We start from the raw sequence: 25938 nt of genomic DNA, 5'->3' as shown, positions 1-25938 counted from the left end.
TATCATTAAAAAGAAAAGTAGCCAAAATAGGCTATGAGTACATGGAGAAGTATCCTCTATCCACACAAATAAACTGCTCATATATCTAGTCAGGTTATGTGCTAAAAAGTTACCTTCTCTACAGACATGAGAAAAACTAAGCCAAGATTACGCTAAATGGCTATATTAGTTTTGCAACAAATGATTAAATTCTCGTTAATTAGGATAGTTCACTTTAGATAAAAAAAAAAATTTTATTAGCTAACTTTAAAGAAATTTTAAAAGTCTACTCTAATATAATTTAGTTTAGATAAAACTCTGTTAGCTAAGACTCAAGAAATTAAAAATTCTTACTCCAACTAAAATCTTATTTGAAATAAAATTAAAGAATTTTAAAATATATTCTAATTATTTTTTTCATCTATCATAATTATTTTTAAATTTTAATATAATACAATTTACACATTACATACCATCCTTACACAATTACACCAAGTAGCTCAATATGTTTGCATTTCAATAATTTAATTCATATGTAACTCTACTAAAGTTTCAAGTGGCTAAAGTTTCAATGTTATTTTTAAAATATGTATATTTTTTATATAGAATTTTTAATTTAATTTATACATTGTAAGAGCATACTACTTGCTTATAAAAAATAAGTCACACCGACTCTTTTAGGCCCTTAATTCAAATGGTTATGAAATTGAAAGGAAAAAAAAGAGAGACTAAAATGCAAATTGACCCTCTAACTTTTTTTTCTTCAGATTTCATTTTAGTCTTTTAACTTTACTTTCATTCATTTCAGTCCTTTAAGTTTCAGATTTATTTAATTAAGGTCTTTTCGTTAACTTTTGTTAAAATTTTTTGAAAAATAAAGTTGGAAAATATTTTTCAATCATTTTTTGAATTTTTTTTTTTATAAAATTGAAAAATTAACCACAACATATAACAAAAGTTGATAGAAAAGCCTTAATTGAATAAACTTGAAAGTTAGAGGACTGAAATAAACAAAAACAAAGTTAAATGACTGAAATGAAATTTAAAGGGCCAGTTTTGCATTTTACCAAAAAAAAATTGTGAAAAGATACTGCCATAGTATTAGTCTAGCTATAAATATTAACAAAAGATTTTAGTTACAAAATTAAATGAATGTATAGAATAATGATTGCCTGTCCCAAAAATTCAATTTAATAGAAAATATAAATTTAATCATTAACCAAAATTTAACATGGCTTAATGGCTTTGCTTCTATACCCTAGTAAACAAATTAGAGCATGGTAGAAATTGAAGTTTAGATAGACATATCACATATACGAGTTACTCAAAAACCTTGGAGAAGGAGTTTCCTAGGATTTCATTCTCTGCAGTCATTCTAGCATTGCATCTGGCCCTGACTGGATCAGAACCGTTCCTTGCAATCTATTCCATGCAGGTCCCACGCACAAAACAAGATGCCTCTGCAATTCCAGCACATACTGATACCGTAGACAATAAAAAACCCTTATTTACTTGTAGAAGGGTTTAAGGATAGGGTTTAAGACTTGCGTATCACTCTTAGAAAAACTCATACAAAACCCTAGCAAGGGAAGGAACAAAAACAAAAGCAAAAACAAATAGAACCAGAGCAGTTCAAATTTCACACCAGAGAAGAAGAAGAGGCCACAAATGTTGAAATCCAGTAACCTTCACAGCCTGAAATCTTTGAAACACCATGTAGACATGGCCTCAAGTATCAGGGCGCTTACAACCTCGTCTTCCTTGCTTCTCAAGCAACCCTATCTCCTCGGCACTCAGTCCACCGCTCAATCTCCTCTCCTCCCAACGCCATACCAATCCTCAGTCCGTACTTTTTTTAGTTCCAGAGACCCAAGACGTGCTCACCAGATTAAGCCTCCCAGGAACAAGATTATCCAAATCGTCCCTGAGAAGAGAGCTTATCTAATTGAAAGGTTTGGAAAGTTTCAGAGGATTCTTAAGCCTGGAATCAACTTTCTCGTTCCCTTCATTGATAAGATTGCATACGCACACTCCTTGAAAGAAGAGGCTATTCCCATTGGTGACCAATCTGCTATTACCAAAGACAATGTTACTATCAGCATTGATGGGGTGCTTTATGTGAAAGTTGTCGATCCAGAGCGAGCTTCTTATGGTGTTGAACATCCTATTTATGCTATCACTCAGATTGCGCAGACAACAATGCGTAGTGAGCTTGGGAAAATGACACTTGACAGGACTTTTGCTGAAAGAGATGCATTGAATGAGAAGATTGTGGATGCTATCAATGAGGCTGCTACGAGCTGGGGCTTACAGTGTCTTCGGTATGAAATCAGAGACATATCGCCACCTAAAGGGGTGAGAAGAGTGATGGAGATGCAAGCTGAGGCGGAACGCAAGAAAAGGGCGCTAGTGCTTGACTCGGAAGGTGAGAGACAATCCAACATTAACATCGCTGAAGGGCAGAAGAACTCAGTGATTTTGGAATCGGAGGCTGCAAAGATGAATCAGATAAATAGAGCACATGGCGAGGCAGAGGCAATTCTTGCCAGAGCCAAAGCCACGGCACAGGGGATTGAGGTGGTGTCAAAGGCTATTCAGGAAAGTGGTGGTTTAGAGGCTGTGAGTTTGAGAATTGCTGAGCAGTATATTGATGCATTTAGCAAGATTGCTAAGGAAAGCACCACAGTGCTCCTACCTAGCAATGTCTCTGAACCATCTAGCATGATGGCTCAAGCTCTCACCATGTACAAGAACATGATTGGGAATGTTCCCAGTAATGGGCAGAACACGTGGGGGAATGATTAAAGTGATGGTGAGATTTCGAACTCCACAGAAAGTAGCAAAGAATAGTCCTGCTGGTCATTTTTATCTGCATTTGGTAATTCAATTTAGTTTAGTCTTGAATTCTGTTAGATTTAAGGAATGTTAAACTCAACTGAAATAGGGTGCTAGTTTCTCATGCTTAATTTGGTTGTCAGTGTCTTTTGGTCAATTAGGATTTTTTTTTTCCTGAAGTGATCATATAGGATGGAAATATGGGGGGTTTTGTGAACACCGTTTTTACTGTTCAAGGTAAAAATTACATAACCTTCCTATTCTTTTTGGTTTTACTTTGTACATAACTGATTTCATAACTTGAGTTTGAGAAGCTGCCAGGTTTGGAGTGACATTCCATATCCCTTAGTTCAATAGGTGAGGTGAAACAATGTCTGAATGCAATCTGCTTGATTGAATGTTTCACTTTGAGGAAAATTTAATTAATTCTCTCTCAGCAAAAACTAAGACCAGGTTATACAATGAGCCATTGAAGTGGGCAGTAATGCACACCACAACTAGATACATTGATGCTTTTGGCAATATAGTCCCAACACATGCTGTCAAAACCAATTACCATGTATGGAACTATGTCATTGGAGAAGATTGTGTAGGGGCTGAGTTCCATTGTTGGGTTCAGGTGAATTTGATAGGGTTCTGTTATTCTTTGGCCACTTCTTGTTGTTGCCGGTTCTCCCACTCCCTCAGGCATGATTCTTTTGTTGTTTAGGCTACTTGATTTGTATCACAAACATGATTTAGGCCCTGTTTTGCTCAAGAGTGCAGCTGGCCACAAATGTGCCAATATCTTGAGCTTTTTTCCATTAGGGTCAGAATATAATTAGAGATATTTTTTGCACTTTCCCCCACTCCCCTCAAGCATGATATTTTGAGTTTTTTAGAGTAGACTCCTTGATTTGCATCACAAACGTGATTTAGGCCTCTGTTTGCTGAGAGTACTGCTGGCTAAAAATGTACCAACATTTTCAGATTTTTTTCTTTAGGGTCCGAATGTAATTAGAGATAGTTCTTAAAAGAATGGTTATTATTGAGACATGTACTATTATTATAATTGAGGTGTAGTATTCTCAAACTCCACCTCCACTTTATGAAGCCATCAACTGGAAGCACGATACAGCAAGGCATTGGAAGAAAGGAACACTGCTACACTTGCAAGATCTATGTGAGTTCTCAAAGAAAGGGGGGTGAAGAAATGCCATTTTAAGTGAGAAGGTTATCAACATTTGCTCTCTCATCCTTTGACACCAATGATGTGCTCTGTGGGATCAATGGCATTTTATGATGGAGTCTGTTTATAGAATTCAAAACCATCTATATCTGTAACTTTAAACTCCACTCATTTCTAATCCTAAACATTAATATATAGAGCTCACTCAATATATATCTATACAACCAACATAGAGGAGAACAGTGGTTTAGAATTAGAAGATCGATCATCCCAAGATTGTTTACTTTCCTCGTTGACTACTTGAATTATTAGTGTCAATTCTACATCATACAACTCAAACCCTCCACAGCAACCTCTCAATTTAATGGCTGTAAGAGAACCTACAACAGAAGGGGGACTTATCCCATTGGCTTCTGTTTTTCATTGTTCCTATATGACTTGAAACCTTTACAAGTATCAATGGAAGAAGAAAAAAACTCTAACAAGATTTACATAATATGTGAATGTGCGGTCCCTTGTGCACCTCCTCTCCCAATATGAGAGAAACAATACGTCTTCCATCTAAAGAATAGAACCAGACTTCATATTTCTCGCAGTCACAAGGTTCCTAAAGATCTGGTAGTGTTATCTTCCCAGAGTTGTTGCGATCAAGCTTACTGAAGTGATCGCAGATCAGCAATATATCTTTCTCCCCGATCTTTCCCATCTCTTTGAGCTTGTAAATTACATACTCTGATTTGCTGAAACAAATAAGGGAAATATTCAGGGTTGATTTCTACATGAAGAAGAAGAAAATTAAGAAATAATAATTGAAATGCTATATATACAGACAAGCTTTTAGTAGTCTTGTCTACATCTATAAGCCAGTAAAGAGGAGCTTGATTCCAATTTAGTTAGCATAATGATCAAATTGATAAGCTATTATCACACATGTGACAACTGTCTGGCACCATTATATTGGCAATATACTAAACATAATTGATTAGCTTAGTTCCATACTCAAAAGTCAAAACCAATTTAAAACCCATTATAGTCAATCAAAAACCAGAAACTTGATTTTAGAATAGCGGAAACAAATAAATGACCAAATTTACATGCTTACAATGGTGCCAAACCAAATTGCAATTCACAGGAGACCAAAGGTATCCAATCCTATGTTCAAAACTAATTCATTGGTCACTTCTCTAATTATTGGAAAAAAAAAAAAAGTAAAACAGCAATTAGCAAACATTGGGTTAGAATTACAGAGATCCCACCTAATGAAACCATTGTTATTGACGTCCGCAGCAAGCAAATCCTGAACTGTTATATCCCTAGATAACACCCACTTAGCAATACTTCTGTGCCTCTTATCAATCCTGGCCTCCACCAAATACAGAAACGCCCGTGCCACCATCAACGTCGAAAACAAAAGCCAAACCACGGCGAACAACCGCCCCGGCAGCGTCTTGAAGGCCCTATCACCATACCCAACTGTGGTAACAGACATAACTGACAAATAAAATGAATCAATCCAATCCAAATCCTCCACAAAATACAACACCAAAGTTCCGATCCCAATACTTAACACCACTACACCAAGCGCCAAACCAACCTTAAGCCTAATTCTCATCCTACCCTTTTCTACATCAACAATACAGTCCCCAGCTGAAAACCCTTGTTGGCGCTTACTATTCATTTTGATCCCAGTCAAAATCATGTTCTCTTGCAAATCTAGCACATAATTCACAACCCCACTAAGCAAAATATGAAAGAAAGCAAAACCTACCAACACAAACACACAAGCAAAGACCTTTGTAGCTGGTGTTAGTGGAGTTATGTCACCGAAACCAATGGTACACATAGTGACTATACAAAAATAAAGGGCATCAACAACTGGGTGGGTTTCAATACCTGAGAAGTTATCCTTGTTGAAAGAGTATATTAAAACTCCGAGAGAGAGATATATGAAAAGCAAGAAAATGGCTTGCCTGATGATGAAGTTGGCGTCATCAGACTGTGGTTTTGGAATCTGGGGTGTCTTTGGTTTGAGGTCTCGCATGACAGCCATGGCTGGAGCTGTCCTGCAACGGTGCAGGCCACCCAGACCCGAATTCGATTTCTTCATGTGGGTCGGTGACACATCTGGGTCTTCTTCAACTTCGAGGATGGGTTGGAGTTGGGGCCTTGTTTGGGTGGCTAGAAAAGGCTCACTTTCCATCTGGGAAAATGGAGGATAAAAAAGTGTTTTTTTTTTTTGTTTCTCTTGACAGATCAGTGTGTGGTTGGTGGGCGGCTTGTGAACTTGATTGGGTGAAGTGGATCGATTTTATTTGATGCTTGATCATTGATCACAACCTTATGCCAAAGAAATCAGACTGAAAGAGATCAGAGAGGTCTATCTTACGGTTTGTGGGGCCCACCTCATATATATATATATATATATATATATAAATATATATGTATTTTAAAGGATCGGCCCACCCCATATATTAGGACAAATAAAGTGCCTAATTATACTCAACACAAAATGATTAAGACCAGGAAGACACGTTTCTTAAAACTAGAAACCCTATCTGGGGAAGTGCTCTCATGCTCTCGTGCATGTAGAAGCTAGTGAGGTCTTGCGTTTCCTGCAAGAGTTTTGTGGCCTTCTAGATTGTAAGGCCAGTCTTTGTATCCTTTTGCCAAATATAGGAAGATATAATACTGGGAAGCAACAGCACGAATGTAGTGAAAGAGACTGGGAAAAATTGCATTGTGATGAAAGCTTTAACACAACGTAGCGTTAGTGTGGAAGCTTTAAAGAAGAATATGAGAATGCTGTGGAAACCAAACAAGGGGCTACAAGTTTCGGAGATTGAAGATAACTTATACCTTGCTGAGTTTGGAGATAGTCGTGACAAGAAAAAAGTGATGGAAATGCGACCATGGAGCTACGAAAAACAGCTAGTTCTTATGAGGGAGTTTGAGGATGAGCTGGTTCCAAAAGAAATAACCCTTAGATGGTCACCGTTTTGGATACAAATTTATACTTTCCCGCTCAAGAGTATGACCAGTGGGATTGGCTATGCAATTGGAGAAAAAATTGGAGAGGTATTAGAAGTAGATGTCCCTGAGAAAGGGGTTCAGTGGGGAAAGTTTCTCAGGGTGAGGGTAAACATTGATACAACGAGAAAACTGGTGAGAGGAAAGAAGGTTTGTATTGAAGGAAATAATGGGAGATGAGTGTTTTTTAAATATGAACGACTCCCCAATTCTGCTACAGATGCGGTATGCTTGACCATGGCGAAAAGGAATGTTGTGAGAGCACGCCAAGGGAGGAGAATGGGGAGAAAGGAAATGCACAGTATGGGCCGTGGCTGAGAGGTGAATCGGGGAGACGAGCTAACAAAGAAAATGAAAGTACGGATGAAGGGAATGGGCTGAAGAACAAATACAGGGATGAAGGGGCGACAAGGGAGATGAGGGTATTGCCGAGAAAAAATATGGTACCGGAACAGCAAGATGGGATCGACGACAATACTTGTGCAGAAAAAAGCCGGTCATTGGTGCACAGCCCAAGACTCTGTACCAAGCGACAGGAGCAGGGGGGGAGAAAATAGAGGAGTTACACGAGAATGGAAAAATCAATTCTAAGGAGGAAAAGCAAGTTGGCGTGTTGGATAAAATTAGCATGGGGAATATGGATGAGACAAGAGGGCATGAAGATTCAAATATGGGAATAAGGGGGATGATAGAGACGTCTGAGGACAGTGCAGAAGTGAGAGGGCGTGAAAATTTCAACACAAAAGATGTTGCTGCATCAGAGGCTCAAATGAGCTGGGCTGAGAACAATATGGGCCCATTGGCTATGAGTTTGGATCCAAGTAAGGGCTGGATTTCGGAGGAGTTGGGCCCTGGTAGCAGACATTGGAAGAGAATGGCCAGGAAAAATAAAGAAACAAGTCCAAGTGAAAAATTTGGCCCAGTCGGTGTTAAAAGAGAAGGACCTGTGCCTTTCCAGGATTTAGATCCTAACACTCTGTGCGCAAAGAAAGGTAAAGGAAAGGGAGTAGAAAAAAACCCTCTGTGTAAGGAAAACAATGTAGATGGCGGTGTGGCGGTGGCTGCGAGGCAGCACTGCCGAGCCCAATGAGCGTGCTAGCTTGGAACTGTCGGGGTTTGGGGTCGACTCTGGCAGTGCGATTGCTCACCGAGGAAGTGAGATCAAAGAACCCCACCTTGGTGTTTCTAGTTGGAACTAAGGCTCAACTTAACCGAATTAAGGAGCTGCAGCAGAAACTAGAATTAACCCAAGGTATTGTGGTGCCTAGTGATGGCCAGAGTGGCGGCCTAGTTCTATTATGGAAAGAAGGTACGGTGGTGCATTTTAAAAGCTGCTCCTATACCCATATTGACGTGGTGGTGATGGAGGACGATGGTGGAGGATCGTGGCGAGCGATGGGCTTCTATGGACATCCTGACACAGGTATGCGTTCTAGCTCTTGGGATTTATTAAAAATTCTCCATTCTCAATATGTATTACCATGGGTGGTTTTTGGAGATTTCAATGAAATCCTCCATGTGGATGAAAAGCTAGGATGGAAAGAAAGGGATTCAAACCAGATGAAAGCATTTAGGGAATCTCTGAATGTGTGTGGGTTGTTTGATTTGGGTTTCATTGGGCAAAGATACACATGGTGCAATTGGAGATTTGGTGACCAACGCACCCTCCTTAGGCTTGATAGAATGGTGGCAAATGATGGGTGGAGAGCTAAGTTCCTGGAAGCAATGGTTTACCATGTGTCTATGGCAGCATTGGATCATTGCTTGCTTGCTCTCAGTCTTAAGAAGAGCAAACCTCAAAGGAAGAGACATAAGCGGTTCTTTTTTGAAGTTATGTGGGCAAGGGAAGGAGGGTGCAAAGAAGTGATTGAGTAGGCTTGGGACCCATATAGAGAATTGTTGGACCTTCCCATTGAGGAGAGACTAACAAGGTGCCAAAATCAGCTACGGTGGTGGAATCAAAAAGAGTTTGGCAATGTGAGTAAAAATTTGAGGCAGAAACAAACCCCTTGCAGCAGTTGGAATTGCTTAATTTGCTAAATGACAATGAGGCTGAAATTAAGGAATTGAGGATGGAAGTTAATGAAATACTTACTAGAGAAGAGATAATGTGGAAGCAAAGAATGGAGTGGCTTCAAAATGGGGATAGGAACACGAAATTCTTTCACGCAGCAGCCAGCCAGAGACAAAGTAAGAATAGAATTGGGGGGTTAAGGGATTCTGAAGGAGTTTGGCATGAAGAGGAAGGTACAACCAAAGCTATTATCTTAGATTACTTCAAGAATATCTTCACATTTGACTGTCCAACCAACTTTGATGCAAGCATAGATGCTATTGAAGAATGTATTACCCTTGAAATGAACAAGGAGTTGCTTAAGGAGTTCAAGCTGGAGGAGGTCAGAAGGGCTTTCAATTAGATGCACCCAACTAAGGCGCCAGGTCCCGACGGTATGCCCCCTTTATTTTTTTAGAAGTATTGGGATATTGTTGGACCGTGTGTTTTAGATTGTGTTTTACAGGCTCTCAACTCAGGTATCATGCCTCCCCGTGCTAATGAAACATACATTTGCCTTATCCCTAAAACTAAGAGCCCCCCAAAAAATAACCGAATTCCGTTCTATCAGCCTCTGTAATGTGATATACAAGATTATGTCAAAGGTACTTGCAAACCGATTGAAGAAGATTTTGCCTGAAGTTATAAGTGAAGCGCAAAGTGCCTTTGTTCCGGGAAGGCTCATAACCGAAAACATTTTGTTTTCCTTTGAAACAATGCATACCATAGACCAACGGAGGAAGGGTAAGGAAGGGCTAATGGCTATAAAACTAGATATGAGTAAGGCATATGACCAGGTGGAGTGGCCCTATTTGGAGGCTATTATGCAAAGAATGGGATTCAAGGATAAATGGGTGTCATTGATTATGATGTGTGTGAAGATGGTATCCTATTCCATACTAATCAATGGGGAACCTAGAGGCTCTATTGCCCCTTCAAGGGGGCTGCGACAAGGGGACCAAATTTCCCCATATCTATTTCTTCTATGCGTTGAAGGTTTATCTACAATGATAAAAAGGAAAGAAAGGCTTGGTAGTCTGAGGGGCGTATCGGTCAAGATAGGAGCCCCAAGAATATCCCATCTTTTCTTTGCATACGACAGTCTTATCTTTTGTAGAGCTACGGTTGGGGATTGTGCTCAAATTGCAGAGGTGCTTGCTATATATGAGAAGGAATCGGGGCAAAAGTTGAATAAAGAGAAGACCTCACTTTTCTTTAGCAAAAATACGAGTATGGATATTCAGGAAATGGCTAAGGAAACTTTTGGTGCACAAATTATCCAACAACATGAGAAGTATCTTGGGTTGCCCTCACTGATGGGTCGGAGTAAAAAGAAAGCTTTTAACCGGATAAAGGACCAAGTGAGTCAGAAAATAGCTGGCTGGAAAGGCAAATTGTTGTCCAACGCAGGTAGAGAAATTCTATTAAAGGCAGTAGCGCAAGCGACGCCCACATACACGATGAATTGCTTTAAACTACCAGACTCGCTTTGCTCAAATTTGAATTCCTTGATGGGCAGATTCTAGTGGGGTCAGAAGAAAAATGAGAGAAAGCTAGCTTGGGTGTCGTGGGAAAAGCTTTGCTCCCTAAAGGTTGATGGTGGGATGGGTTTTAGGGGCTTGAAGGCTTTTAACTTGGCGTTATTGGCAAAACAAGGATGGCGAATTTTGAAAAACTCGGAATCATTGGTTCATAAAGTTTTCAAAGCAAAGTATTTTACGAAGACAACTTTTTTGGAGGCTCAAATAGGGAGAAGACCATCATACATTTGGAGAAGTATTCTATCGGTAAGGGAGGTTATTAAAATGGGATCTAGATGGGTGATTGGCAATGGCAGGAGGGTGCATATTTGGAATGATGGATGGATTCCAGTGGCTGATACGTACAAGGTAATAAGTCCAAGAGTCCAGATTAGAGGTGGTGAGGAAATGGTGTCGGCGTTGATTGATGAAGAGAGTAGAGGATGGAATGCTGATTTTATTAGAACCTCCTTCCTACCTCATGAAGCAAAGGTGATCCTTGGCATCCCTTTAAGCCCCATGGTCCCTGAAGATTCTCAAGTATGGACAAAAACACCCAATGGGATTTTTACAGTGAATAGTGCTTACAAAGTTGCCTACAAAATGATGAAGGAAGCTAACTTGGAGAATCATAATGCTGGCTGCTCAGAAAATTCCAGAACGCAAGCTCTTTGGAAGGCGATTTGGAATTTAAAGTGTCAAAGTAAAATCAAACACTTTATGTGGAGAGCTTGTAGGAACATCCTACCTACCAAGTTTGGCCTAAAGCAGCGAAAGGTCGTCATGGATGATAAGTGTGACATTTGTGGTGAAAGGGAGACCTCAGGACACATCCTATGGAGCTGTGTTACAGCAAAGGACACTTGGAAGGAGTTGAAAATTCGAAATGCCAATCAAATCCCTCCTTTGGAAGCATTTATTGATGTGCTTTGGTGGCTGCGTGAGCATGATGGTACTAGTGATTGGGAGGTCTTTGCTACTGCGGCATTGGGCATTTGGAATAACAGGAATGTTATTAGACATGGTGGACAAGGAAAACAGGGGAGAACAATAGCACTAGAAGCTCAGAGATATGTTGAAGAATTCCGAGCTCACATGCCTTGTACAAGTCCTAAACTCAATCAGTCCCCACAGAGATGGTCTCCGCCTCCACCAAACTGGTATAAGGTTAATGTGGACGGGGCGGTCTTCAAAGAGCTAGGGAGTATAGGTGTGGGGGTGGTTATTAGAAATGCTCAAGGAGAGGTGATGGGGGCGATGAGCAAGAAAATCAGTAGACCAATGGGAGCAATTGAAGCTGAAGCAAAGGCAATGGAGGCAGGCATTTTGTTTGCGTGGGATTTGGGCCTAAAGAATATTGTAGCAAAAGGTGATTCATTGGCAGTAGTTCAAGCTATTAAAGGAAGCGTCACCCTTGCAATCTCTATTCAAAAGGTAATTGAAGGTATCTCTTGGTGGCTTAAGAATTTTGACAACTGGAAGATTTCACATGTAAGAAGAAGCAGCAATATAGCTGCACATTCAATGGCTAAAGAAGCCAAGTCAGTTTTTGAAAGTATAATATGGGTGGAGGACTCTCCCCCTTTTATTTCGGACCAGCTAATGTTTGATGTACTGTCAATGGACCTTTGTCCTAGTTTATGAATGAAGTTTATGAGGTTTTCATAAAAAAAAAGACTAGGAAGACTTTTTATTTTTATTTTTAATTGAATATTTTTTTATTATATCATTCATTCATGAATTTTTATTTTTAAAAAAATTAAATATTAATAGTTATATTTTCAATTAAATATTTAAATTTTAAGTTTTTTCAGTATTAAATTATGCATAAAAAATACGTTTATTGATGGAATAGTAATTAACATACAATTTGAACGAAATTTAATATGCATGTTAATAATATAAAAAACATATAATCTAGTTAAAATTTTAAAATATATAATTGTGGTGGGTAAAAATTAAACATGCTAACTTTTAGCCTCACACAATTAATTTATAGAGGTGGGGTGTTTATTAACCTTGATTACCCTTGTTAGAGTGAGTTAATCTTGAAATAAGAGACTAAGTGCTTGGAATAAATGTGAGAAGGAAATTAAATAACACCAGTCTTGGATTCATTAAGTTATGTTCCTTGGGAATGGTCCAAGGTATAGGTTTACACTTGTTTTTGGACTACAATGATGTTACTTTTTTTTTTCTCCACTCTTCATATGTTTCATGCCCCTCTTCATAGAGGCCTCTTTACCTTATATAGTCACCCAGGTTGTATCTTGGCCTTCCATTCGGAGGGTTGGGGTTTATTTTCCTTGATACTTGTCCCATTAACGTCTTACTAGAATGTTTTTACACTAGACTGTGAGCTGTGATGATATTGTTTATGGGCTATTTCTTCATTAATATGGCTAGCTAAGTAGGTTCAGAGCAATGAATGTGGAGGTGATGGAAGCTTTATTTGTATTCTTCCATTTCTTGCTTAAAGACCAACTTTCCCTCTCTTCCTTGGTTCGTGTCCGATGGTCTTCAGTATTGGACTTCAACCTTTCCGAGGACGTGTCAGTATCCTCGGGGTCCTTGGGTATTCTTGTTTCCTTGGACTTGTGGTTGAGTTGTCGTATTTGCCCCAATGATTAGTTGATAGTATTTTCCGAGGTGTGTTCTTCTGGCATTGATCTTTTCTTATTCATTCATGATCTCCGCTTCTCATCCTCCCACAATAGCTATGTCAAATTTTTAGCAGGTGTTTGAAGGGTTTTTCTCCAAATTAGTTTAAAGAGAAATTTTGTCAGGAAGAATAATGCTAATACCATAACAAAATCAACAACTTTGTCGCAACTTGCCCAAATGGTGAGTTGTGAGTAAAGGAGTAAAAGTTGTGGGTTCATATGGGTCTACAATTCACCACTCAGTTGTGACAAAAATTGTGAATTTTGTTATGGCACTAGCATTGTTCAATGATTGAGAGCTGTCCATTAGACAAGTTCCACCGTTTACTAGATTTATGTATTTTTTTCCCACTAGTTTTTTGTTTTTATTTTATTTTATTTGTAATTTTTAATTACAATAATAGGGAATGAGATATTAGAAATACAAAAATGTGATATTTGAACTATAAAATTCTTAACTTTTTTTCGATAATTTTAGTTTCAATAATTTTTCCCTAACAATCTAATTTCATGAACATATAATACAAGCATCACATTACATACCTTTACAAAAGTTACAATATTTACTTTTTTCTCTCCTTAGTAGGAGTCACTCTCTCTCGGCTTCCATGAGCGCTCCCTCCCCACTTCTCTGGGTCATCTTTGGGATCTTAGTAATCTTAGGACTCACTCTAACCACCAGCCACATGGACTAGACAGTGATTGAAAGACTACAACACCTACAACTCACAAAGGAAGAAGAAGACATTGCCATCTCAGTTACAAGCAGAACAGATCTAATCAAGGAATGTGAACTGAGCTTATTTGGCTAACTGCTTGCAGATCGGCACCAGAACCTACATGCGCTAAAAAGCACCTTGAGGTCAGCTTGGAAGTTATGGTTCGATCTAAGAATAATTGACGTTGGGAAGAATATTTTGTAGTTCAAGTTCAGTTCAAAATACCAAATGGAATGGGTTGAGAAGAATTGCCCTTGAAATTTCGACAATAACCTTCTACTTCTGTGCAGATGGAGAAAAGGTTTGTCAGTCTTAAACTTGACCTTCACCCACTCACCCTTCTAGATACAGATTTGGGGTCTCCTGTTTGAAAATATGACGGAGGAGGTTGGAAGGGACATGGGGAACAAGTTAGGAAATTATATCGAAATCGACAAGCATTCTTGGCTATCAGAATAGGCAAAATTTATGCGGGTACATGCCGACCTACCAATTGACAAACCCTTGCGTAGAGGGGGCCACGTTGTAAACCCAAATGGTGAGAAATATTGGGTAACCTTCAAATACGAAAGGCTAGCCAATTTCTGCTTTCGATGTGGGATCCTCGGACATGATAAGAAGCATTGTCTTGGCTTCCCTCATAGCTCCGACTCCCTTAGGCAATATGAAGATTGGCTACATGCAAATAGAAACTCTAAGATGGGCACTGACAAATCCAGGACCTCAAACAATGGGGGCTTAAAAGAAAGAAGGGGGGAAGGATTGGATGACAGAACCACACCAACGACAACCACCTCAATGGACCTCATGACCGGTTAGAAGGAGATTCCAGAAAATCCAAAAGGTCACTCAAAATCCAAGAACACGGTATCAGATGGAGAAGAGATGTCAGTCATGCAGATTGCGGAGAATTAGGTGAGATGGGACAAGTTAGGAGCCTCGAGCTCCGCGTAACAAAAGGGCCCCCCCCCCCCCTCACATGACCCTTTGAACATAAGACCCTCAGGCTCAAAAGATGTAGTTGCATATTCCACTATGAGCCTCCCAAACAAGTTGCCACATGATGCCTATGAAGTCACAAGCCCCCTAAAGCCCAACAAGGTACCTAACTTAGCTCGAGGAAAGCCCCATGTCTCTATAAGCCCAAACAAAGGAAACTGGGCTAAAGGCAAAACAAACTGGAAGAGAATTGCAAGGGCATAAGGGAAACAGGCCCAAAAAGCAGCTTAGCAACCCATTGGAGAGCTCTCGGGTCAAAAACATCTAAGGAAGATTGAATTTCTGGAAGATGAATTAGACAGACCTCTTAAACAACTCTATGACTTACTCTACACTAGTGCTAGTGCTACATCTGAGAGATCAACGGTGGCTGCTGAGCAACACCACCGGGGGCAATGAATGCTCTATGTTGGAACTACTGGGGGATTGGGACCCCTCAGACAGTTTTTGCACTTTGTGACTATGTGAGGCAGTGGAGTCCCAAGCTCGTCTTCTTATCAGAGATGAAATCAAAGAAGAAACACATGGAGAATATCAAATATAAGCTGAGCTTTTCGAATGGTCTGATTGTTCTTAGCAGGGGTCGGAGTGGAGGCCTAGCCCTCCTTTGGTCCAATGATATGAACCTGGAAATCAAAGGCTTTTCAAACAACCATATTGATGTAATTATCACTGCCCCAAATGACAGTTTCACCTAGAGATTCACAGGGTTTTATGGGCACCCCAAAACCCATCTTAGGGGGGACTCTTGGAAGCTTTTTTCCTATCTTAATAATCAATTTTCTTTGCCATGGTTTTGTTGTAGAGATTTTAATGAAATTCTCTCTGAAAATGAAAAAAAGTAGGTGGTTCACAGAGGTCCCAGCACTAAATGGAGGGCTTTCGTTATGCAGTGAACCTATGTGGCTTCCAGGACCTTGGTTACTGTGGTCCAGACTTTACCTAGTGCAATATGCAAGAAGGCGTAAACAGAATTTCCCTATGGCTTGATAGAGCTCTTGCCATCTCGACTAGCTTAGCCACTTCGGAGAAACCGGAGTGTAACATATGGTTGAATCAACATTGGACCATTGTATCCTCACAATCTTAGATTCCTCGGGCCCATTCCATCGCGGCAAACGCCGCTTTCACCTTGAAGCCATGTGGGTCAAAAGAGCTTACTTTCGTGAAATCATTGAATCAACTTGGAACTCTGGTAGCCTCTCCACCACCCTAGAGGGGGTTGCATCAAACCTCCAAAGATATGCGTGCGACCTGGCAACCTGGAACAAGAATGTGGTAGGCAACATTTCGAAAAAAATCACTGAGAAAAAGAAAACCCTCAACTCCCTCGCAATGCAGGACCAAGGGGGCTCCCTTGGATCAAAGTTAAACCAGATAAGAATAGGGATAAATGATCTCCTTAACAGTGAAGAAACCGTGTGGCACCAACGAAGCAAAGTCCATTGGTACAAGGAAGGAGACCGCAATACAAAATTCTTCCATGCCCGAGCCTTAGAGAGAAGGAAAAAGAATACACTCTTGGGCTTATGGAATAACGAAGGACATTGGTGTGAGAGTAAAGAGAGCATTGCAGCCACTGCGGTGGATTACTTCATGGAAATTTATTCCACCTCCTCCCCCACTGGAATTAGAGAAGTCACTGAGGCAATGCTTATACAGGTCACTCATGAGATGAACTCAGAACTGACTAGGCCATTCACCAAAGAGGAAGTCATCAGAGCCCTTCATCAGACTCATCAGACTCATCAAAGCCCTTAATCATAATGTGCCAATGGCTAAAATAAACAAAACAAATATCTCTCTGATCCTAAAAATCAACCACCCCACTAGGATGATAGAATTTAGACCCATTAGTTTTTGTAATGTGGTCTACAAGCTTATCTCCAAAACCTTGCCAACCGGCTCAAGGCTGTTCTACCACACATCATATCAAAAAATCAGAGTGCATTCACTGTTGATCGCTTAATCACAGATAATGTCCTAGTGGCATTTGAATACATGCACTACCTAAATCATAAAAATGAAGGGAAAGACAGCTATATGTCGATAAAATTAGACATGAGCAAAGCGTTTGACCGGGTTGAGTAGGATTTCATCAAGGGGGTAATGGAGAGGTTGGGGTTTGTAAAAAAAATGAATTGATCTTATTATGCAATGTTTTTCCTCTATCTCTTATTCAGTACTCATAAATGGAGAAGCTTATGGCAACATCACCCCTACAAGAGGTCTCCGACAAGGCGACTTACTCTTTCCATATCTGTTCTTGCTATGTGCAGAAGGTTTATCTACCCTTATTTATGAAGCTGCCTGTAATCACCAGATCAGTGGGATTTCTATTTGTAGGGGTTGTCTAATCAGTACCTGCCTCTTCTTTGCTGACGACAGCCTCCTTTTCTGCAAAGCCAATGCCCAAGAATGCCTTAACCTTGTCAAAATCCTTGAATGATATGAAAAAGCTTTTGAGTAGAAAATTAACACTGATAAGTCAGCCGTCTTCTTCAGTCCAAACATTCCACTAGAAACAAGGGAGAGTATTTTGCACATCCTTGGCCCAATGCAGGACTCCCGACACAGCAAATACCTTGGCCTCCCATCCATCATAGGCAAATCAAAAACCTAAGTGTTTACGGAAATAAAAGAAAGGGTGGCTAAAAAGCTAGCTGGTTGGAAAGGGAAACTCTTATCTATTGGTAGGAGAGAGGTCCTTATCAAAGCGGTTGCTCAAGCTATACCGACTTACACCATGAGCTGCTTCCAACTCCCCAAGAATCTATGTAATGATCTCGAAAGTATGATGAGGAATTTCTGGTGGGGCCAAAAGGAGAAAGAATCCAAAGTCGCTTGGGTTAGCTAGAGGAAAATGTGTAAATCAAAGCTTCATGGTAGGATGGGTTTAGGAATCTTGAGGCTTTCAACTTGGAAATGTTAGCCAAGCAAGGTTAGAGAATGCTGTCAAACCCAAGCTTTCTAGTTGCTTGGGTATTCAAGGCAAGGTACTTTTCACATGATGAGATACTTAATTCTAAGAAGGGAAGCAGCCCCTCTTATGCTTGGAGAAGCATCCATAATAGCTTTGATGTGCTAAGGAAGGGGACAAGGTGGAGAGTGGGCAATGGTAGAAGAATCCGTATTTGGGAGGACAAGTGGTTGCCAACTTCAACAACTTACAAAGTGACCTCCCCTCCAACAGACTTTGAGGATTTTCCCATGGTCGCTTCTCTTATTGGTCCTGATACCAGATGGTGGAAAGCAGACACGATAAGGTCTTTGTTTCTTTCCTTCGAAGCTAGCACAATCCTTAAGATTTCCCTAAGCTACAACATTCCAGAAGATAGACTAATTTGGGTGGGAAACAAAAAAGGAATTTTCACTGTCAAAAGCGCATATTATATAGCTTGTAATTTGGTTGACACAGCTGAAGGAGGTGAAAGCTTATATAGTGACCCGAGATCTCAACTTTTGAAGAAAATTTGGCAATAAAAATCCCTCCAAAGTTCATGGTTTTTGCCTGGAAAGCCTGTATGAATGGCCTTCCTACTATGTTAAACCTAACAACTAGGGGCATTAACTCTTCTGGCTTTTGCCCCCTTTGTGATAAGGCAATAGAGAATCTTCCTCATGCCTTCCTCCACTGTGATCACGCCAAGCAGACCTGGTCTTTATGGCAAGACTGTTTAGTGAATTTAGTTTCCTCAATTCTAGACCCAACATACATCGCCTTGAATCTTCTTGAAAAGGGCACAACCAATGACCTTGAAATTTTCTTCACGGTGGCCTGGTCTATTTGGTTGAATCGAAATCAAGCAGTGCATGATGATACAGGTAAGCCACCCCCACAGGTTTAGGAAATAGCTAACAGAACTTTGCAGGAGTTTAAGGGAGCTTGCACTTCCTCCTCCCCTCATCAGAATCCCTTTGCCACTAGCTGGAGACCTCCCCCTTTAGGCTTCTTCAAAATCAATGTGGACGGTGTTGCCACTGAGGATAGTAGAAACTCCAGTATCGGGGTCATAATCCGCGACTCCCATGACACTGCTATTGCAGCGTTGAACAAGGTCCTTCCAGCCCCTTACATAGTAGAAGTGACTGAAGCTCTCGCATTGCTCCACGGTGCTTTATTTGCCTCGGAAATGGAGGCTTCCTATGCAATATTTGCTTCAGATGCCCTCTCTCTCATCCAATCAATTACTCAGGGGTTGTGGGAGGTGAGATCGGACATATTCTGCAGAATATTAAATCTATTGCATTTTCTTTCAGCTGGTGTTCGTTTCAGCATCTGAAAAGGGAAGGCAACAGAGTAGCGCATGAGCTGGCCAAGAATGCAAGAGTCACTAGTGTTTCTCAAATTTGGAAGGGGTTTAGCCCACTCCTAATTAAGGAGCTCCCTAGTTGACTATTTGTACCCCTCTTTGTTGTTTTTCAATTTTAGATGGAAAAAAATCTTCCATACTTTTTCATCCAAAAAAAAAAACATTACATACCTTTACAAGTAGTAAGACTGATTAACGTTTATTATTACACGTGAGTTTTTTGTGTACTTTTAGAATTAATTTTTTAATGTTTTTTTTTTCTTTTTACCATTAGGATCATGAATATTGTACTTCATTGTTGTATTAATTGAAGCTACTTAATTATGTTCATTTAAGGAGGAATATTAATACATCAACCAAAAAAAAAAAAATATTTACACTTCATTTGAAAGATCACAAAGGAATGCAATGATTTTAATTGCTTTTTGAGAATGTATGTAAAACTATGCAAAACAGTTTATGTGTAATAAAAATTACTCCTAATTAAAAATATGAACGACAATGAAATATGATGTTGGTCTATAATGGTCATTGCATTTTTTTGGTAACCCTCTATTGTTTATTTGCACTACTTGTGCAGAGAATGACATTGCTCTTGCTCCAGTTCTCACTTTCTTGCTGATCACAAAATTATGTAAGATTAAGATTGTAGTGTTTATACTTTATACTAGAATTATCTTAACTAATAAGAGTAAGACCATAGGACATGGTTCGAATCTCATATATACTAAAAATTAATTGGTATCTTAGTTTAATAATAAAGAGTAATAATTATGAAACAAATAAGTCATAAAGTATCAAAACTAGCTATAACAAAATTTAGTACACACATATATATAAATTCCATAAGTATATATTATTAAAAAAAAAAAACAGAATTTATACGCCAGGCAGAACAACAGGCCCATCTTTCCCATGTTAGGGAGGAGACTACAAAAATTTATGACAGCTTTAAAACAACTCAAAAGGATCAAATTAAGAAACATCAAGCGGTCCTAATACACAAAATAAACACAAGACACAAAATACGTACCAATTCAATTCATTCATGATTGACTTGTGAAGTTTGAAATGATCCAACAAGTTGTTGAAGTGTTCCTCAGTAACATTTAAGCCCAAGTTTTATGGAACTAAAATAAACTTTTGGAACTTTTGGAGTCTTTAAATAATCAACTTGAACTCTTTGAAACCTATAGATGATGACACCCGAAAATTCCATTCTTTTTAATTGGTGACACGACTTATGTTTAATGTTTTAATTGTTAAAACCTAATTGAATTTGGTATAATTGGATTTCAAGTCAATAATCCGATGCATGATCAATTCTGGGTCTAAATCACTTTTTGAAAGATAGGATGGATGTCATCCATTTTGGGAAGCTGCTACAAGAAGACATGACAGATATACAAGACAACTGATCAGAAACCACATATATGTTCAACATGTTGATGCCCTTAATTTGATGTTCTTTAAATGAGCAAACAGCCCCTAATAAAGAAGATATCTTGAAGCAATGTTGGACCTATGCGTGAAGATAGCTCTACGCGAACAAACTTTCCACAATTGCAATTAGAGTCAAAAAAGATTTGATAGTGTCACTGTGCCAGTAGAGTAATGTAATTTTCAATAGCAAAATATCAAAGATTGAGAGTACCTAACACATATAAAATACTCCATGGAAGTATACCTAACACCGAAAATAATATGTCATTTTGCTTAGACATTTACCAAGCCATAGTTTTTTACTTTTTCTTTATGCGGAATTAATGATCCACCAAACCATGATTGGACTTCAAGCCAAGGAGTTCATATGTTCAAAATATACCCCATATATATTTCCACTCGATCACATAGCAAAATGGTATTCTTATACTTGCGAGCCCGCCCTTATTCAGCCAGCCAATCTTCCCATAATGACTTTCTCTGTAATCAGATCAAGCAGAAGCCTAGTTAGGCCATCTGAAAAGACACCACAAGGCACACTACTTGATCTATCTATCATTGATAGACTACCAGTTCTAAGATGCAATGCTCGAACGTTGCATGTGTTTAGGCATGGCCCTGAGGCAGCACGAGTTATAAGAGAAGCTTTGTCCAAGGCTTTGGTTCCTTACTACCCTCTTGCTGGAAAGTTGAAAGAGTCAAGCCAAGGTCAGCTCCAAATTGAATGCTCTGGAGAAGGAGTGTGGTTCGTTGAGGCGTCTGCTGATTGTACCCTTTATGGTGTCAATTACTTGGACGATGATGTTGTATCTATCCCACATGATGAGCTTCTACCTGATCTTATCCCAGAGAACGAAGGAATAGACCCACTTGTGCAATTGCAGGTGAATATTCCGTTAAGTTATAACCAATTCATTTTATTCGAATTATCTTCAAAATTAAGTTGGAAAGAAACTCTAGCCCTAGTATTTGCTAAACTCAATGTTGATTAGCTAAACATGAAACAAACTGCTAGCTAGAACCACAAGAAAAGTAGTTAGAAAGACGCTAATTAATGACACTAATATGCTTATTTGATACAAGGGATGTGGGCTAAGTCATCTAACTCTAAATTTCGAAAAAGAAGAAGAAGAAGAAGAAGAAGAAGAGGAAGAAGGAGGACATAGCTAAGTGGACTAAATAATTTTCTTGTTTTTAGTCCGATTTTTAGTCCAATGTATAAAACTTCAATGTTTTTGTATTTTGTATATGATACAAATTAATACGTGGTTATTTTAAGACACATATCGTGTCTGTGTCGCGTTCAGTATACATGGATATTGAATACAAGTCAAACTCTAGAATAATTCCATAACTGATAATTTTAACCATAAATGCATTTTCAGGTGACACAATTTGCATGTGGTGGTTTCGTGATAGGCCTCATATTCTGCCATTGCATATGTGATGGCCTAGGGGCTGCACAATTTCTAAATGCGATTGGCGAGCTGGCTAGAGGTGCTGAGCATCTAAGCACTGCACCAGTGTGGCAAAGGGACTTTTTTCCACCACCACCTGAACAAGCAAAGGTCACTCCTTTGCCAAACCTACCACCACCAATGCCCAACTATACACTCAACCATGCAAATGTAGACATAACGCTAGATCACATCAACCAGCTCAAGCAAGAATTTCGTCAATCAACTGGACACACTTGCTCTTCTTTCGAAGTTGTAGCTGCCAAATTTTGGAGCCGTCGAACACGGGCTATAAACTTTAAGCAAGATACTGAACTCAAGCTTGTGTTCTTTGCAAATTGCCGCCAGCTCTTGAACCCTCCCTTGCCAAAAGGTTTCTATGGCAACTGCTTCTTCCCAGTGACAATCACAGCTTCAAGTGAGTCACTCACACAGGCATCAATTTCTGATGTTGTGAAGCTGATCCAAGAAGCGAAGGCTAAGCTCCCAACTGAGTTTGACAAGTACTTGAAGGGTGATTCTATCAAAGACGGTGAAGACCCATTTGCACCACCACTTGCTTACGCCACACTATTCATATCAGAGTGGGGCAGACTGGGATTCAACCAAGTAGACTACGGGTGGGGCCCGCCAGTCCACATTGTTCCAATCCAAGGCTCAAGCATCATACCAGTTGGTATTGTGGGGTCCTTGCCTTTGCCAATGAAAGGCGCTCGATTGATGACATGGTGTGTGGAGGAGGCTCATCGCCAACACTTCCTCAATCAGATGACGACTTGACAATAACATGAATCTTCCCCGAAAATGATCCAAAAGTAATTATAATGGTTTAGACCATTTCGAAATCCTTGAATCCCTTTGCTTCCTTTAGCTACATTAGGGATAAATAAAACATGAAATCAAGGTATTTTGTGTAATAAATAATATGCCTGGTTGGAATTGGCGTGATGGCAAGAATCTTCCCCTAAACTTATATGGTGTGGATTTGAGTTCGAAAATCAATCTCTTTAAAGAAAAGAAAAAAAAAAAAAAACTAATAAAGATAAAACATTGGCTAATAACTTTCGAGATTTTGTAGAAGTTGGAATTTTATGCACTCCTGTTTAGATAATACATTTGTAGGGTCACGATTTGGAGCCCAAGCCCAAGAGGTATGGGGTCTTGGTCCAACGAGCCCAAAATAATGAATTTGTAGAGAATAGGTCGAAGAACTAGATCCTAGGGAATTGGACAATGGTTAGTATTGGACTAAACGACGATTAAACACCAATAAAACACATTGATGTCCATAGACTTTCGGTTCGAGGAGGCCAAATGATAATATATTGATCACCGTTGGATACTATGATAGTTTAGATTGCTATAGTATTCTCTCTCAATTTTTCTTCCCCTTATCTCATGGGGATTACTCACATTATATAGCCTTCTTGGAGCCATCTTGATTCTACACTTGTTGATCATCTGGGTCCTTACTTAAGTGCTCGTCTCATCGGACACTCCTCTTCAGTCTTCTGTGAGTTGTGGTGGCCAAGACAGCAATGTTCAGAGGTCCTCTCTACATAAATGCGGCTAGAAAAGTAGCTACAATGCATTTAATGCGGTGGCAGCAACTTTTCCTTAGATATTTTGCATTTCATTCTTCCCCGTGGGTTTATGAGGCACATTCCTATTGCTAGTGCTTATTGGAGGGTCCCTCTAATTGCTAGAGTACACGTTCGAGCTACATTCATCACATTCGAGGAGGGCATTCCTCCTCGAATTGTCTTCCATATGTTCCTTACTTATGAGAGTTTAACTGGGAATCCCTTCGACAACCATTTGTCTCTCCTTGGGTTTGTCAATTGTCCCGGGTAAAGCCCCAAAGCCCACTACATGAATTTGAGTCTTTGTCCCTACAACATTTATCTCACATATGTGTGTCTAGATATATATATATATATATATATATATATAAAATTTAAAAAAGAAAAAATTTTAACTGTTCATAGTTATGTCAATTAACAGAAATTTGAAAGACAATGAGGCCAAAATGCGAAAATCCTTGATATTTGGGTTAGTTGCAAAGAAACTCCTATACAACACATCGAACACAATTTTGTATTATTGAACCTTTTAGTTTAAGAATTAACCAAATTGATCCTTCTGCCCAAATTTCATTAAACTAGAACCAATGAAAAGTGGTCATGTATTATAAAAGATTCATTTTTATGGAAACTTAATAAAAAATTTCAAATAAAATTATATATATATATATATATATATATATAAAGCCTACTTGCAAGAGTAAAAACCTACTTGCAAGAAAATAAATGAAGGAAAATTATCGGCAAGTGTAAAAGCCTACCTGCAATACCATCGTGCATCCTTGGTGTGGTGGTCATTTCATAATTATAAGTGCTTGTGGGGTGTGGGGGGTAAGGGTCGGGGTTCAAGTCTCTAGAAGGGAGCTTCACACATATATACACTTATATTAGGCTAGAGTAGAATTTCTATCTTATATAAAAAAAAGAAGCCCACTTGAAATTAAAGTAATTAATACAATACAATACAATCTTCAATGAGAATATTTGCTCGATCTATCAATTAAAGATATTGAAGTAATTGCTACACTATTTTAAAGGCTAAGGGCTAAGGCTAAGACTAATCCTAATCCTAAGCCTAAGGATACCAAGTTGAAATATTGAATGATTTGATCTTTGTGTGTGTCATTCTTCTTTGTTTTTCCTTTTTATAATCTGCAAGTTCCTGCTGTCATCATCCAAATTGTGTAGAAATTGTTTATAACACTCCATTTGAGAGGAGAGAAGAAAAAGAATAGAAAAGAAAAATTTATAATATTCTTTTCATACCCTTATTTGAGTCTTAATTGTTTAGAAGTATAAGTGAGAGAAAATAACATGGATAGTAAGAAACACTCATTTTCTTAATTTTTCCTTAAAACTTTAAATTTTTATTTCCCAAAATTAGGAGGAATCAAAAGGAATGAAATTACATTGAATAAAATTTCCACTATAACTCTCCAAAATACTCATGCACATTCAGTTCTTTATTTTTAAATAGAGATATAATAGAAAATATTGTTATAAAATGATTTGTTTTATTCCTTCAATATTACTTCCAAATAGGATTATTTATATTTCATTTTTTTATTTTAAAATATCCAAACAAGATTACTTAAATTCAATTTCCTCTTCTTGTAAAACCGGTATCCACATTGAGTTCATTCTTCACACCACCCACTCATCCTACCAATGCATCAAATTCCCTTTCTACTAGAATAGCCAACCTCGCATTCTTTATCCGTTTATACCATGTTAAGTCTGTCAATTGGGCTGTCTCTCCCTTACCTGTCTATTTGGCCCAAAATCTTCAAGGACAAACTTTATTAAGTCTGGGCTTGGTCAAAGTTTGGGTTTTTATAGTTATTTATTTTTCTTTATTATCCATAATTTTTTTTTTTGGTTGATAATTTGATAATTGAGAGAGGGAAAATTTAAGAAGATAAATTATAAGGTTTTTGACTATATATCTATATAATGTATAGTTTATATTGTATGAGGTGCTTGATTCTAAACTTGTAGATCCTAGCGGCAAGCATCGTGCTATCTTTTCTCTCTAATTTTTTTTTTTTTTTTTGAATGAAATGTTCAAATTCTTAGACATAACTAGTGTGGGCTTATCTAAAGGCCATATATATCAAGCAGCAAAGTTAAACCATTGGAGAGAGGCTTGTGTTTAGTGTCTAGTTCCACTAAACATGCT

The 25938-nt window shown here is 38.8% G+C and overlaps 4 protein-coding genes across 4 annotated transcripts; 3 read left to right on the top strand and 1 right to left on the bottom strand.

The window, feature by feature from the left end:
* Positions 1–1542: 1542 nt before the first annotated feature.
* LOC126708767 (uncharacterized) lies at positions 1543–3089 on the top strand. Its single transcript, XM_050408702.1, has one exon. The coding sequence runs from the start codon at positions 1648–1650 to the stop codon at positions 2782–2784; it is 1137 nt and encodes a 378-aa protein (XP_050264659.1). The 5' UTR covers positions 1543–1647; the 3' UTR covers positions 2785–3089.
* A 1123-nt stretch (positions 3090–4212) lies between these two features.
* On the bottom strand, positions 4213–6320 carry LOC126708768 (two-pore potassium channel 5). Its single transcript, XM_050408704.1, has 2 exons — positions 5239–6320; positions 4213–4722 (listed from the first exon to the last, which is right to left on the bottom strand). The coding sequence occupies exons 1-2, from the start codon at positions 6180–6182 to the stop codon at positions 4590–4592; spliced, it is 1077 nt and encodes a 358-aa protein (XP_050264661.1). The 5' UTR covers positions 6183–6320; the 3' UTR covers positions 4213–4589.
* A 1775-nt stretch (positions 6321–8095) lies between these two features.
* On the top strand, positions 8096–8884 carry LOC126708105 (uncharacterized). Its single transcript, XM_050407927.1, has one exon. It carries the CDS (start codon positions 8096–8098, stop codon positions 8882–8884), a length of 789 nt encoding a protein of 262 aa, XP_050263884.1.
* A 10990-nt stretch (positions 8885–19874) lies between these two features.
* On the top strand, positions 19875–23124 carry LOC126709765 (acyl transferase 4-like). The gene is made up of 3 exons (XM_050410107.1): positions 19875–19910; positions 20631–21603; positions 22105–23124. The coding sequence occupies exons 2-3, from the start codon at positions 21043–21045 to the stop codon at positions 22954–22956; spliced, it is 1413 nt and encodes a 470-aa protein (XP_050266064.1). The 5' UTR covers positions 19875–19910; positions 20631–21042; the 3' UTR covers positions 22957–23124.
* Positions 23125–25938: the final 2814 nt, after the last annotated feature.

This window comes from Quercus robur, chromosome 12 (assembly GCF_932294415.1).
Source record: "Quercus robur chromosome 12, dhQueRobu3.1, whole genome shotgun sequence".
Lineage (NCBI taxonomy): Eukaryota > Viridiplantae > Streptophyta > Magnoliopsida > Fagales > Fagaceae > Quercus > Quercus robur.
This window is presented reverse-complemented; position numbering and strand designations above follow the sequence as displayed.